Source organism: Atractosteus spatula, chromosome 26 (assembly GCF_055471065.1).
Source record: "Atractosteus spatula isolate fAtrSpa1 chromosome 26, fAtrSpa1.hap1, whole genome shotgun sequence".
Classification (NCBI taxonomy): domain Eukaryota; kingdom Metazoa; phylum Chordata; class Actinopteri; order Semionotiformes; family Lepisosteidae; genus Atractosteus; species Atractosteus spatula.
This window is the reverse complement of record NC_142731.1, coordinates 8,479,274-8,495,982: the sequence shown is the minus strand read 5'-3', so window position 1 is coordinate 8,495,982 and position 16,709 is coordinate 8,479,274. Positions and strand designations below refer to the sequence as shown.

The window sequence follows — 16,709 nt, the reverse complement described above, 5'->3', positions numbered from 1 at the left end:
AATACTAAATGGCTTTTCGGGGTGAAACAGTTTGGCAGAACTCTATATCATCTGGGTAGTATATAGCTTGCTTTCCAATCCACAACATCTGACACACACAAAGCAATTTGCAGGTAGTCGGCTCTATACAAGAACTTAAAAGATAAAGGAGGTGTCCGCCTTCTTATACTGTAGACATCAGGTTATTCCAGAATTTCTACCAGTCTCCTCCGGGGAAAATGAACTCTTCCGTTTTGCAGTTTTCTCTCAGCCCGTTTGGTTTCATGTGCTCCTATGATCATTCCGAAGAGACTCCGATTTTACTTTTCTCCGTTTACCAAGACATTTGATGTTTCTTGGAAACTGAACGCGAAATGAACGGTAAAGCATAGTTCGGCTTTAATAACCCACCCCAGGAAAATAGGCTAAACGCAAATCCCGTGTTGGTAAACGTAATTTAAAAAAACAACTATTATAATTCTATTATATTGGTATTAGTTATATAATTATTTTAAATAAATGACTATAATCGAGCATTAGCTCAAACGCAACCTGTGGGTTAATCGGTAAATTTACAAATGTTATTGTATTCGAAGTAAGCAATTAATGTAATGAATTGTAATCAGTTAATGATAATGTGCACTTCAGAAATGTTTTCAAGACCATGCAAAAAAAAAAAATCCATTCAACCAATATTCCGTCAGGTGGAAGAAGTACAGCGTGTCTCTTGAAACACAAGACGATTTGAAAAATGATGTTGATGATGAGCAGAGAACTTTCTGAAAGAGATGGGATCGAAAATCCATAACCCTCGAATTGAAGGGGGGATAATTAATGGAATGTCAGAGGAGTTGCTCTCTGACGGACTGCCTTTTTGCTTTACGACAGCTTCAGATGAGATACGAGCCGGCGGAGAACATGCCACAAGCGTCCGCACGTACTTTTAACCGATACGCTCTCCTAAAGCCTCTGAACGGTCTTTTTTAAAAAAAAAGTCGCTATTTAGATTATGTTTTCAAGGTGAAGTACATGAAGAACAAGTAATAGGTTTACTTCTGTGCTGAAAAGAGACGTTTCGGCTGTGGAGCCTTCTTCGGGTGTGAGGAAGACAGGGCAGGCAGCAAAGATGAAATAGCACAGGAGAACAAAAGTTGGGAGAGGGGAGGAGGCCGCTCAGGTGGAGAGGGGTGAAGAGAGGGGTGAAGTCGGAACCTGCATGTGAATAGAGAAGATTACACGAAAACAAGTCTGTCGTTGAGAGAAGGTGTGAACCAGGTTTCAGGATAATTTTTGTTTCTGATGTCTTTCTGCTGTGGGAGTTGAGAAACCCTTCATTGAGAGCTCAGACGGAGAGATCAGTGTGATCAGGGCCGTCAGAGGTGAAATGAGAAACTATGGGCTTGGAGAAATCTTTAATCTTCACAGCCCTAACATCGGTCTCCTAGGCTCATAGCTGGCGTTCCCCGACACCAAGAAGACCTACAGTACTGCTTCGACGCTCCTAGTATATGAAGAATGCTTGTATACACTATATTCCGATATGTACATTTACATTTTAAATAAAATCGGACATGAAATAGCATCGGCCGAACGGAGTTTGGGGATAAAAGGACAGACATCGACACCGCGTTTCTTTGTGCTGTGACAATTTCCCGGAGCCTAATTTCATAGTTTGTGGCGAAGGTAGGAAAATTATATCCCGTTGCGTGTTGCCGTAAATTCCAACACGACTGTCTCAACATGATGCAGTTCTGCGCAGCGAGGAATCGTGAAACGAACATGTTGAATGTTGGTTAATCGCTTACGGACTTCAAATTCTGGTACATCTCGTTAAATCGACAAGGGCCGGGGGGTTATTGATAGGTGAGAAACGAAACACCGGTGTGAAATCAGCGTCTGATTTATATTTGCAAATAATCAATGGGTTTATTCTTATCCGTTTATTCAGATAAAAATAAAACAACACGGTAACAGCAATTCCTGAGCTCCTGTCAGGTTTGCCGGCACCGAAATAGGTAGGAGATCCCCATGGTAACATATAGCTTGCCCCAGAATAAAGATAGGAGTGGTCTTATACGCGCTGCACAGCTCGACTGCTCTCAGTGCGCAGTAAGCTCCCGTATTGGCAGGAGGACGGGATAAAACTAGTTAAGACACCAGACCTCTACTACAGACACAGAAACATGGACCGGGAGTGATATTTGCAACCGACTGAAACGCCGGGTGACACCAGGAATCGGGAACTGGTTAATACTGTACCCAAAGCGAACTGTACTGTAAACATCAAAACCCTTGTAGATCGCGACAGGGACATCCTTCAGAGTTTAAAAGACAGACATTAAGATGAAGAACATAAACTGGTTTAAGGGCGCAGTTCAACAGTGATAGTGGTGCAGGGGGTCTGGAGAAGCGCTCTCACTCAGCGGGAGCGCTCAAGTCGCACGGCGGAGCAAATGACCACAGGCTGCGGCAGGAGTCGCCCCGGTCACCGGATTCCCAGCCAGGACGCCGGGCGCCCCCGCTGATACCCTCAGCCCCGAGGCAGCAGCGCAAGCGTGGCCCCCCTGGAGGACTCGCCGGGCGATGCGGTCTCCGGACGTGCCGGAGTTAGGAGCTATTCTGTGAAGGATCCCCGACAGCTCAGAGCATCCGGACTGTTCGAGCGTCAGCGACAAACTGCACAGGAGTTGGGCGGCAAAGCGGATAACGTCCCAGCAGGCACGGAAATCTTACCGGCTGAACTGCCGAGTGCAGACACTTGCTCTGCTAAGAATTTGGCGACTGTGGCATTGCTTTTGTCTGAAAGAAGCGGAGGCTTACAGGGGGGCTCGGATGGACAGGTCGCAGCCTTCAGTGAGTCTATAAACAAGGGACAAACAGCGTAACGTTTCAGCGCGCTTTTTGGAAGGCTTGGACGAATGCATGGAGCGTGTGACCGATTACCATCCACAAACACCACCAGCTTTGATTGGAGGAATTAAATAATAATAAAAGCATGACTAATAATAAGCAGCAAACAGATACACCTAATACGATTGGGTATCATATTGGATTCATTAAACTCGATGAATTTGGACTCACCGAAACAGATTAACTCGAGTTATGGAGCGCGTATTATCCAGAGAATTAGATAAAGCGCCTGTAGGTCAGCGATAGGATAAGAGGAGTTACAATAAGCAAGCACCTCGCTGGGATTTCGAGAGGAGACCGATTAATCTTATTTTGAATGTAAAACACTCCGGTATAACGCTCTAGAAATTAAACTGCTTGCGCTGAAGCTTTTGCTATGATCATGTAAAGTTGTTTTTTTTTATTTCCCATTTTTCCACGTATGAACTCTGAAACCAGGAAAAGGATTTTGAGATTGTTTTTCTTGTACGAAAACTGACTCCAATGCTTAGGATTAAAATCAGGTACATACTGTACACGATATGCACAGTAACATGACTGGGGATATTTCACGGCCGCGGACATTTTAAACTGGATACTTTTGTAGTCTACACGTTTTTTAGACGGAGCTATTAATGCAGAAACACAGAAAAAGAAAAAAAAGCCATGCGATTATTATTACAAAGATGCGGAAATTAGCGGGACTCACTATGACCGCTGTGTTGGTGAGTTCAATACAACAGTAATTCCAGCACAGACTCTGAAACGTTGATCTTCTCCGGTCAGCCTAAAGAAGAAGGACTATCACTTCACCCAAAACATCTCTTTGTGTGAAGACAAGAGTTCTGTCATTTCTGCTAGACACATGTGCCACCTCAGTTACAATCCCAGAAAAATGCTTTGCGCCCAGATTCTGCAGGTGAGTCGTGTGTACCGGTGGTTTCGGGTGTCCTATGCGGACAGGAGGGGCGAAGGCGCTCGCTTATTCGCTGCGCCGACAGCAGAGGTTAACGGTCTGACCGGTGTTTTCCTGCTACTCAGACAACCTTATCAACAGCACCTGGAGAATTTAATACAGAGACCGAGGGGTTTGGTATTTATTTTTAGAAATACAACTTCCATTCGAAAGCATCGTGATCGGCAACGTTTAGAATGAACTGACACATCTAATAACGCATATCTAATGGCACTTATATTTGCATGGGGGAGGGGGGAATCTTTTTAAATGATTATTTTTAAGTTTAGCCAAAAAGCTGTACTGTATATTCTTTATATTTAAATTTTGCGGAAACATTCTGCGCAATACTACGGTATTGTAGTGAAACCTCACTCCTATTCAAAGCTAAAAAGCTCCAGACATTTCACTAGTCTAGCTGATTCATGAAATTCGCCGTAGTGCCTTGGGGATAGTATGTCATTCATTTCTGAGCCGACGTGACTTTGTGGTTCGTGGTGGAGCATTAAGACATCGATGCTCGCTGTGAACACTCAAAACAAATAGGTCTGAAGAGGGGTTTAACGGCGTTTCCATCGTATTGAAACGTCCTAGAAAAAGTTAAACGTTAATGCCTGCTAAACACCGAGTACAATCATAAAACGATTATGCCCACTTTATTATGTAATAGGTAGATAAGATAGATAATACTTTATTAATCCCGTAGGGAAATTGATGTGTTACATTAATAATAACCTTCCGAATCACTGTTAATGAGAATGGACAGCTGTACTCACGGCGACTCAAAGAAAGTGGAAACAAAAATGAGATCGATCAGTTACCATTGGAAAAGTTCATGACTAATGTTTAAGTGTGTAACAACCTTCCGATATTACCACTGGATAGGCTAGCTACGGACAAAGACCGTGGCAACGAAACAAATGTATATCTAAGCATCCGACACTTAACATAGGAACACAACACAATGTCCTGCGGTATCGACATGTACAATGTCTGTCCAATAAATAAATGATGAAGGATTTTTCATTTACAGTTTGAATGCCAGTAATTATAGTAGGCCTAATTGAGGTTATTGTCAAATGAACATATAGCACAATGTACGAAGTAGCAGAAGCAGCCGCAATGTCAGTGGTAACATGAAGTCTGGGCCCCTAACTCATTTGGACGCCGCGTTATTTATTAGTTCAACAGTCCTGCCACGGTACGCTTTAGGTAATATTTTCTTCGGCGTCAGGGGTCCGAGTTCAACATCTTTCCGGCGATGGCGTTTTCACTTTCACTCCGAGAGCGGCTCTGTGTGCGTCTGTGTGTGTGTGTACAGCGGCCCAGGGCGCAGGCGTGAGAGAGTGAAAACACTCGGAAAGAGCCACTACATACTGTCCGCACGTTCGTTTAGTTAATCCGACAAGCGAGGCTTCTGAATGAAGATTTTTCAACATTTGTATAATCCCACAGGATTTAACAGGCTCTTTTTAACAACAAGGGAAAATGGTTGAAAACTGTTGCAGTGGACCTTGACTGTGTTCAACTGTGTGCCTCTTCTAGGACTTTGAACCTTGCGATGAATCAATTACTGGACTGACCCTAAACTGCTTAATTAATGCAAGAACTGAAGATTGCTTCAACAGCTAATCATTAGCTGGAGCGAAGAGTTGGCAGTAGGCTGGAATGGAGATGGATCTATTCTTGACCACCCACATACCAGTATACAGCTGTGCACCTCTCCACAGTCTTTCACTAACCTGCTGACCTCTCTGCACGGCGTTGAAACCGCCCCCACACTCCTGTCAGGCGGGGACTGAGCTGGTTTTCATCGCCGTTTGTTTCTCCCAGATATGAACGTCCCAAAATAAGGTGGCAGTGACATTCCCAAAAGATTAAGTGTATTGTTTCTACTTGCACAGTCCATTCAACACAATCAAGGAAAAACATCACTCACAGGAGTTGCAAGTTGCCCTTAAATGTAATGTATTTGATTACACTCTACTTGTTTACCAGCTTTCCTCGTTTTTAAGTGCGAGTTCCTGTCCAATCTCTGGCCTTTTATTATTATTTTAAAGAGCTTCGTAGTCTTTAAGTTAGTTTGGGATTCATGACATACACAAAGGAGCATTTTTCGACATGCCCAAACCCAGATCGTATCAGAGCTTTTGCTCTGAAGTGGAGAAAACTCAGAACACAGCAAAAACCAGAATAGCATTTTCAAGGCAGCTGAATGGCACGTCTTTCTGTGTGCACTGGCAAATAAAGCACTGTGAGAAAGGTGACGTTTTCTTCTTCTTTGCAAAACTACTGCAGCTGGGGGTTCCAGGGTAGCATTGAGACAGTCAGGATAGAACATTCTTTTTTAGCGCAGGAATATATCTGACCACTCCTCTCTGGAGCGATTTGAATTTTTTGTAATTTGGGATTGTTCTCAATAATTTAAGAGGAGGTCTTACTAGTGCTTTGTATGATTTTAGCATACCATCCCATCATCCAAATACACTTTTAACTATATCTGCTGTATCCAAACATTCCCGAAAACCCCTTTTAATTACTTCCTCACATTGTATAGATGATTATGAAGTGTCAGCTTAAATATCTAAGGCTTTTTAATGGTACATTTTTCTAAATGAAGGTTTTCCATCTTAAATATATACAGTAGCTGATGTCTCTAAATTTCTGGTTTATATGCATTTATTCATTCATCTTGGAGTCTGCTCCGTTCTATGTATGTATATCATGCCGATTCATCCAAAATTATATTATACTGTATATAGTTACACATACACATTTGTCAGTTAAAAAGAAAGCAAACTGGCTTGAATGATAACCTTTTTCACCACTCTTTTTACAAGTCTGTATTTAATTGTGTATAAATGGCTCTGCATCAAATAGATATCCACTTGGTTTTTTTTAAATCCACCTAGATGGGCCCAATGCCCTTGTCTCATTTATAAATGTTCGTATATTGTTAGGTATACCAATGCAATTTATCTGTCAAAATCACTGTGTAATTAACACTTAGACCCAAGGCATATTCCTTTGAGATTCTATACTTTCTGACTCAACGTGTTCATTATTTAGAATTCATTTTAAGTTGATTTTTTTTCGGAATATATTACTTAGCATGAAAAATAATAAAGCAATAGATGGTTGTTAAGTCTGTGGAGAATGTAATCACTTAATGCAGAGTTTTTTTGTATCACAAAAAAGGTGAAAAAGTGTATAATAACACTTAAGAACAATTGACTGCTGATGGAAGGATATTATGAAAAGATTGCCTGGAAATGAATGTACCTCTTCTGTGTCTCATGAATAGGTTGCCAGTGTGAATCCCCTCTGAGTTCACCTATTGTTTAATATCCCAGTCTCTTGAATCTCAAGTCAAGAAAGCATTCATCTTCGTTAAAACTATTAAATAGTTTTTTTTACACCAGGGAACATGGTTAAAATTACTTGCTGGAGAAGACTGCCATAAAAAATAAACCTGTACATTAGTGCAAACAAGGACTTCTAAATCTGACAGATTGTGTGGAGTAACACTGTTGAAGCTACTATGCAGACAGAGTGCCTGTATCATCTTTAATAATAATAATAATTACTTACACTTATATAGCGCTTTTCTGGACACTCCACTCAAAGCACTTTACAGGTAATGGGGATCCCCTCCACCACCACCAATGTGCAGCCCCACCTGGATGATGCGACGGCAGCCATAGTGCGCCAGAACGCTCACCCCACATCAGCTCTCAGTGGGGAGGAGAGCAGAGTAATGAAGCCGATTCATAGATGGGGATTATTAGGAGGCCATGGTAAGGGCCAATGGGAACTTTGGCCAGGACGCCGGGGTTACACCCCTACTCTTTTTTGAGAAACACCCTGGGATTTTTAATGACCACAGAGAGTCAGGACCTCGGTTTTACGTCTCATCCGAAAGACGGCGCTTGTTTACAGTATAGTGTCCCCGTCACTATACTGGGGCATTAGGACCCACATGGACCACAGGGTGAGCGCCCCCTGCTGGCCCCACTAACACCTCTTCCAGCAGCAGCCTTAGTTTTTCCCGGGAGGTCTCCCCTCCAGGTACTGACCAGGCTCACACCTGCTGAGCTCCAGTGGGCTGCCAGCTGTGAGTTGCGGGGCGATTAAGGTGCTGGCATAAGTTACTTTATCTGAAAGATAAAGTAAGCAAGCTTTCTTTGCTTGTTGTATTTCTTTTTTACATTTAAAATGTGGTTTTGTTCAATCAAGAGAACATGAAACGGAGAATTTTTATCTGGAGGAAAAGGCCCTATGCCACTGGGTTTCTTTTAACTCTGTTATTGAATGTTTGAGTTTGGTATTTTAATCTGAATACCACGTTAAAAATCTGTTCCTGCCTGCAGCTCCTTCTCTGTTAAAAAAGACCACAACCACTGTATGTGTATGTGTATCACACTAGCCTTCACTTCTTTAGTGGTGAATGACATTTTAATGATGTGTGGTTTGGTTTTGGCCATGCGTGTTTGTCTCTGACATTTTGTGAAGTTTCAGCTGAATATTTTTAAACCTCTGGCTGGCCATAAATATCCTTGCAGTGACATTTATGGATATCTGTCCAGCCATTGCGCAACCTGGCTCCCTTGAGGTTACTTTAAGAGACCTCGAGTCGGTCCCAAAGCCTTTATGCATTCAATGAACAAACCACATAAACAAATGTTCAAGCAATTGCCTGCCAACAAAAAAAAATTCAAAACCTCTACAGGTTCAAAAGGTAAGGCCTTCAGCTGGACAAAGGGATATAGCGTAATGGTGCCTCAAGGCTCCAGAAGGAATAATTGATTAACAAGTCAAATCACTGCAAACAGACAAATCTTAAACAACAAATATATATTTAAATGAGACAATTCTGAGCCATGATTATGTCCTCACCAGCGTTTTGTACAGTGAAACCCAGAAGCTCTCTGCAGTTGCAGATCATTTAAGATTGCTCAGATATTCTTCATTTAAGTTTACTTAAATATTTTTTCACCCTACTAAGTGGTTTCTACAAAGATGAAGTTGTAAGGGCTGCTCAACAAGGAGTCATTCTAAGCTTCCAAAATGGAGTGTTATAATAATAATTGCTTGGACTTATATAAGGCTTTTCTGGACACTCCACTGAAAGCCCTTTACAGGTAACGGGGATCCCCTCCACCACCACCAGTGTGCAGCCCCACCTGGATGATGCAAGTGCAGCCAGAGTGCGCCGGTACACTCGCCACAAATAAGCTATTAGTGGGAAGGAGAACAGAGTAATGAAGACAATTCATAGATGGGGATTATTAGGAGACCATGATTGGTAAGGGCCAGTGGGAAATTTGGCCAGGATGCCAGGGTTACACCCCTACACTTTTAGAGAAGCACCCTGGGATTTTTAATGACTACAGAGAGTCAGGACCTCGGTTTTACGTCTCATCCCAAGGATGGTGCCTTTTTACAGTATAGCATCCCCATCAATATACTGGCTCATTAGGACCCACATAGACCGCAGGGTGAGTGCCCCCTGCTGGCCCTCTTCCAGCAGCAACCTTACCAGGAGTCTCCCATCCAGGTACTGACCAGCTGCTTAGCTTCAGTGGGCTACCAGTTGTGAGTTGCAACAACATAATCTAGCAACTACCCCAATTAAATAAGAATGAACTGGCAGGAACAGAATTTTGTGGTGGACGTGAACTACAGTAGGTGGACTGCTCGGCTGTCAATGGCCTAAATCAAATTATTATTGACCTAACTGGATCAAATACACAGCTTCTTCTGGCATTTAAACTTTAAAAAAAACAACAGAATACTATACATGCAGACCTTCCGGGACCAAGATTTGATAGTCCAGTTGATTCATAAATGAGTCAATTAACCTCTTTAAGAACCAGGGTGCCTGTAGATACCTTTGGAATCATAGATAGTTAGAGAAAGTGGCAATGCACTAACAGAGAGAAGGTCATGAGAAAGGTTGTTCATGACTGAGGGTGTGTGAGGCCAGAGCTCAATATAACCCTCTTTCCACTGCAGGGACAACCCCACAGAGCATGACAGGTGACAAGCAGAAAGGGGAATAAATATAGTTGCAAGGGAAGAGCTGTGATCCTCTTGATCAGATGTACATCAGCTCAATGTACTTTTGAATTTGTATGGGTCTCCCCATCCAAAGTAAAAAAAAAAAATGCAGAGCAGCTGATGGGATCTAATTAAAATTCAAGTCTCTTTCTTCAAGATCTATTTCTGTGTGAACGCATAACGTTCCGCTATTTTTTAATTTGGACGGCCGAGGAAGATGAATTCAGCTTTTGTAGCACATAAAATTGGGAAAGTTTTGCAATCACTCCCTAGAAAGGGTAATTCATGTCACAGTTGTGTAAAAAACATCACCTCTGTCGATTTATCATTTTAAATTACATGCAATTATGTTGAGTTTTGTTTTCATTTTTTGTTATTTTCATTAAAAATGTCAAGACACCCTGGAGCAAATGGTCCATCAAGACATTTTCATCAATTTTCTAATTAATGAAGAGTAAATTGCAAGTGACTTTCTCGAGCATAAGAAGCATTTTGATTAATTGGGGGCTCTCAATTTTCTCCTAAAAACAGCAGTTTTCAGCCAATTGTTTCATCTGCTAGCAGAGCATGGAATCAGGGTTCAACACATTGTATAAGCATATAAATCAGACCAAATGTCTGTGTGTTCATATTCTACTCACCATGCTATAAAAATGTTCATTTCTTTACCGTGCTATGCCACAGTTAAAGAGATCTTGATTGTAGCAGTGAAGGTATTCAGAACCTCACTCTAATGGCAGACTGTCATGTACTGTATATACCTGTTGATTTACTCATTATCATTAATTGCACAAATTCTTCTATGATTGCTTTCAGATTATCTTCTTTTGTAGTTTTTTTGAAGGCCATCACACTGCAGTCTTCATTTGCCTTGTATAATGGCATTCCTTTCTGACTTTTACAGCAGAGTAGAAAACCACACACCAGATGCTTGATAACCCCAGTGAGCTGACCATAAACACTGTCCTTCCCACGATGCCCTGGCATCTTGACAACTCTGAGCACAGAGCAACGCTCTTCAGGAAAGATACAGAGCTTCTGTTCGCAGCCTGCCTCTCCGCTTACAGTCGATCTTGTGCAGAATCTGTGAAAAAATATTACAAAACAAAACTGAACCTGTCCATTGGAGCGAATAAGTGCTCAATGCAGCTTATCTATGAATTGACTTACACAATAGCTGTAGGCTTCCTTTTCGGACAATGAGCTACTGAGGTGATGGGAGGTTTATGCTGTTGCTCAGTCTATCTGACCATATGAAGATGTGCTTTAACAGCTTTCTAAAGGTCAGCTGCTCCCAATCTGTCAGACATCATGATTCTGACATTCCTCTACTGTGAATCTGGAATACGTATCAGCTGCTTAGAATACTGAAGTCAGAGCTTTGTGGGCTTAAAAGAGGAAACCACCTCTGATTCCCTGCCTGTTCTTATGTTTCCAAATGTCTTTAAAGTCTCTCGTGGAAGAAGGAGGGAGGGAAATATACAGAGCCAATTTTATCAGCACGAAAGCCGGAGAATGTTGGATTAACATGTAGACTCTAGGCTACGTTGGGTGGCTTTGTGCAGGCAGATTGAACGCTATGCACTGATGTCAGAACACAAGAAACAAAAAGGTTTAGTACAGCTCCTTGTGTTTTATTCTTTGACGTCTCAAAGAAAAGTGGAGTATAAATTAAACATCTTGCAGGCAGCTTTTGGATTCTATTAATTTGCAGAGGTGTTTTCAGCTAAATGGAAAAAGGCAAAAAATTTTCATTAGAAATATGCAAGACAAAATCGGGACAGGAATTTTGCATTGCTCAGTCTTTACAGCGTTTTATTACAACCTGTTTCATTTTAACAGGCCTGAGCATCCCTGGATAATTAAATACAGAGGGAATTGCAGGCATTAAAAATGTAGTTCTCTCTTGTTCTTTGAACATCAAGCAGTATTGCTTTTATTTATCACAGCCCTATACTGTATATATCCCCATGTTAAAGAACAGAGCTGTAGTTATCAAGGTCAATTGGGATGTCAAAGTTATACTTCGCGGGAGGAAAAAAAACTAATTTATGGCACGTGCTTGGAATACAATGAAACAAAGGCAGAAAATGTCTGTGCCCTCATGCCAGTAGGTACTGAGACAAGAATCTGTTTGAAAGCACAGTGAAAGCAGGATGGGACTCAGTGGGTTCATGAGCAAGCACAGGCAGGTACTGCACGACAAATCATGCTACTACAAACCACAAGAAATGAAGGGAAAACAAAACATAGATTCATGGTATAAGTATCGCTTAAACATGGTAAAACCACCCCATTTGGTAATCAGAACTGATTCCTTCATCTTAGACCTTTGTGACAATCCTTAATGACTGGATGCATTTACAGGTTAAGACCTTTGCTTCATTATTCAGTGCACAATGAGACTTTTATAACAAACGCATTTTTTTGTCAGTTCTTGTTTTGCTGACAGCAGCACCAATCCAATGCGATTCCTCACACAGTTTTTCCAGCTGGCCTGGAATCAGGTTAGGAACGTTCTGCATCTCAGCTGTCCTTTTAATTTCTCCTCTTCTCCCTTCATAAATAAAGTGTACTTCTTCGGGCAAGTGGGCAAGTGGAACAGTCCATTTTATGAAGATGAATGTAGAAGGCAGTTTATTTGTTTTCTGTTTATACCTAGCCAGAAACTGAGTATTTTTTTACATAGAAGTTTGTAATGGGACCTTCTTCTGTGTTCACATTTTTAAAAAAATAAGGTTTTGAGCTTTGATTTGAAAGAGCTCAGGGAGGGTGACTCTCTGATATCCTTAGGTTTAGAGCTCCAGAGCTTTGGAACATAACAGGAGAAGGCCCTCTCACCCACAGAGTGTAGACGGGCTTGGGAGACAGACAGCAGACCAGAATTAGAGGTGGGGAGTAGGATGATAGTAACTGAAACGGGTACTAAGGTGCCAAACCCTATGGAGCCTCATAAGTGAGCAAAGGATTTTGATGTCCACACGAAACCTAACAGGAAGCCAGTGCAAGGACTCCAGGATAGGAGTGATGTGATCACTTGCACTTGACCTGGTCAGGATTTTGGCTGCTGACCTCTGGACATTCTGTAGTTTGTTCAATGTGGATTTAGATACAGTACTCCAGTGAGTAGAGCCTTACAGTAGTCACCCCCAGGTTCTTCAATTTTGACTGAAGATCAAAAATAGTGCCATCAAAACAGTACCACCAGTAGCATTATGTGAACCACTGAATTGCATTCTTCAAGTCAGGAGAAACAATGAGCAGTAAAGGGTCCTAAAAGATTAAAAAACAAGGCAAAAGCAAAAGATGCACCATGATGGAAGTTTCTTTAAAATCATTAGAATTCCCAGTGTATTGTCATTAAATGCAGGTACTTCTGAAAAGGCCAGGGTCGTTCGTTAATGCATTATGAATTTAGTGTAAACGTGAATCTGAAATTCCACAGGATTCCCCGGAGTTAGTGCTGTGTTATATCCTTAATTTAAACATCATGATCTCTTTTTCTAAGTGGCGTCTCAGTGTCTGGTTCAGAATAATGGTTTTTCCTGAGCGCAGGTTCGGCCTGGGCTTCAAACAGGGATTTCCTGTCCCAGACAGGGAGTGCTGGTACACATTTTGGCCAAGTGCCCCAAAGACTGGGTGGGCTTCAGGCCACCGGCGGATCCTGGGTTTTTCATGCAGCTGTGACCCCTGTGACTAGTGAGCTGGCATGACCTGGTAATGGAACTGTCAGTGAGAGTGGCATCAGTGCTCCAGCTGCAGCCAGCCGGCTGTGGGTGCTGTGGGTGCTGTGGGTTGCGGTTAGGCTCGTAGTGTATAAAATAATGATACACTCTGATGGGTGCACGCTTCTGACAAAGGCTTGCAGGGTCGCCATCTCCTCCATACTGGTATGAGGGTGGGAGCTGTGAGTCAAGTGAAAACAGCTGGTGCTTCCAAATTGCAAGAGTCCAGATTCCAGATTTTTAAAGACATTTTTACAGCATTTATGGGCATGCCAAGAACAATCCCTGGCTTATTTTTGGAGAGTTGTTTTTCCAGTTTGTGTCTTATTTTCCTGGTGTCAGCTCTCCGCAGCACAGTGGCCCCTGCTGTGTCCTGGATGCCTGCAGGCCTGCTGTGGTGTTGGTGAAGGAGTTGACTATTTCCCAGTTCGGGCTGAGCACAGTGAAAGGCCGTTTTGCCTGGGCAGTGTTAAGACACTAGCATCCCGAAGCTGGGGAGGTTGGAGGAGTCAGACTACACTTTCTCGGTCTCTCCCGTGTGCAGGGGGGAGGTTTGTAACTGTGTCAGCCGAGACATGGGAAAAACACTATTGTTTTTACCGTTTTAAATTGGTGGGCGTAAGTAAAAAGACAAAACGAAACACTGGCTAAAGACCGGTGCACGTCATTTGAATTTGTGTACTCTGATTCTATTTATATCATGCAAGTGTAAAGTAACCAAGGAAATCGAAAGGAAAAGAAATCAACAATAAAAATGTTTCTGTTCTTCAGCTGTTACTGCCACTTTCCTGAGTTCTGTATTTTGCTCAGGTGTATCTGTGAGGACACACCGGCAATTAAGGACATTCTAATGGTTACAAACAGGAGGTGGCTATTCATTAATGGTTTGGTTATCTAGTAGCTAATTGACTGCAGAGTCTCATCCATTCCCATTTTGAAAGCACCTGCGGAGATTCAACGACAGGCCTGAGCAGTCTGAGCAGAGCGCTTTTGTCTGGGGGTTCTTGTAAAGAAGTCATCAGAATCCTCGAAAGGCACCCACAACGTCACCCCAGTGGACGTCTTCCGAACGAGCCGTGAAACATGACCCAGAGGGCAGGAGTGTACACTGCGTAGAAGTGATTTTAAAACCAAGGAGAGGCAGCACTTCTTTGCCCAAAGGGCTGTAGGAGTATGGAACAAGCTACCCAGCAGTACCATAAGCTGATGGTTTCCTTTAAGAATTGGAGGATAAGATCCTTGGATCAATTATTTACTAACAACCAATTCTAGATTGTCTGAATGATCTCTCATTTGTAACCATTTTTCAAGATCATTGCTGAGCTTGAAGTGGCACCTGAAAAATCTTCACACCTAGATGTCCATCTAGTTAAAGGTTTAGTATGGGTGGAAAAACAGAAGTCCAAACTCAGAAAGTTCCTTCGCCTTTTGTCCTCAGGACTGTAAAAGATTAACAAGAACAAGATGCTAAGAAAGATTTTTTTTTCCAGTTTGAGATTCAAGTGAGATGAGTGTAATTTTATTGCTATTTTTTTCCCCACAGTTCTGGTGTCATAACATCAGAGCTGAAAAAAAACATTAATCTCCAAAACAAAAAAGCCTGGTAGCAAAGAGATCCACATTCATCTTTGTTAGGGTCTGCTGTCAGGACAGTTTTGTGCATGTGTGCTTTACCAGACACCAAGTGCATTTTAGTTTTCTGAAAAACAAAACAAACCTATCATTTAATACATCAACTAGAAATCTTCTGCTTTCTAAAGGAGATATAATGGAATGGAATACAATAGCCTGCTTATGTATTCATTTATATCATGCAAGTGTAAACTAACCAAGGAAATCGAAAGGAAAAGAAATCAACAATAAAAATGATGGTGAACTTGCAACTTGAAAGTTTTTTTTTTGTCCATAGACTTGATTATCAAAGGAGTGTAAAATTTTCCTTGGCGTTCACTTAGAGTAATTGCAGAAGCTCCTGGCTGTCTCAGGAAGGCTGGAAGTATCGCTAAGGATAACAATCATACAGGTTTCTCACTTTCCTCTCCCCTTCCCTCTGGTGAGTGTTATAGGAGCATAAAGACACGAACTTTCAGATTCAGAGACAGACAATTGAATTCTACCTCTATCACTGACTCACACTGATTTTGTTCACACTGCTTGTGCTGGCTTGTATTTAAGTTGTATGTTATTTAACTTTGTTGTTGATGCTGCTGCTGTTCTGTGGTTTGATGTTTCCTTAAGGTCTTTGTATTGGAGCACAGATGCAAATAAGCGTTTCATTGGACTTGTGCATATGACAAATAAACTGAACTGACCTCCTGCTTGTAACCAACAAGAGATGGCAGAAATGACATCAGGGAAATGTGGGATCAATATTCCAGCCCTGAGAATCACAGGGCTCTTCTAATTGAAATAAAATTAACAAATCTGGTGTCCTTGTTTGGCATTTGAACTCTCTTGTAAGCCATCGTATAAACTCATATACTGTATGTTGGGTAGGAATTCTATAATTCAATATATAGCAGAAAAAGTGCCCATTGCTGGTGTGAGTGATAAATTGTGAGGCCCTTAAGTGACAGTATTAATACTGATGACATTCTCAACATTGTTAACAGATATTGGATAGAGTGCTGGGGGTTTTCTGAGATTTTTTATAACTTTTATTACTTGTAGACTGGACTCCAGCTTTCTTCTACTTTGAATGATCTCTCTCTCGGGGTAACCTTTTTTATTGCCCATCTCATGAATTATCTGTAATCTTTAGTATGGTAAGTGAGCAGTCAGGAATCACTAGCCTTGTCAAGATAGACAGAAGATCAGACTTTCACAATCGTTATTCAGGGTCCATTCAAAAACCAGCAATGGCTGAGCACCGATCTATGACATGCTATTTTAGAAGCACTTTCTACAGTGATCTGTCAGGTAGGATCTGCTCTTTGCTCGGTCACATGTCTCTGTGATGACACAGAGAAGTGATGACTATGCTCTACAGTAACTGGGGGAATCACAGGTATACACATAACACACAGTCTTAACTTTGTCACAGTGGTCAGCCTGTTTGCAACTCTCCGATGGTTTTTAGTTTGTGTTCTACATCAATCAAG

At 41.8% G+C, this 16,709-nt stretch overlaps 1 protein-coding gene across 1 annotated transcript in view; it reads left to right on the top strand.

Moving 5' to 3' along the window:
• The first annotated feature begins 353 nt into the window (after window positions 1–353).
• Window positions 354–16,709, top strand: part of crhr1 (corticotropin releasing hormone receptor 1) — an 88,954-nt gene continuing 72,598 nt past the window's right edge. Inside the window, exons 1-4 of the mRNA XM_088905957.1 lie at window positions 354–360; window positions 868–916; window positions 2,347–2,577; window positions 3,655–3,787. Of these exons, the coding sequence (XP_088762083.1) occupies window positions 354–360; window positions 868–916; window positions 2,347–2,577; window positions 3,655–3,787 (420 nt within the window). The remainder of the gene's footprint in view (window positions 361–867; window positions 917–2,346; window positions 2,578–3,654; window positions 3,788–16,709) is intronic.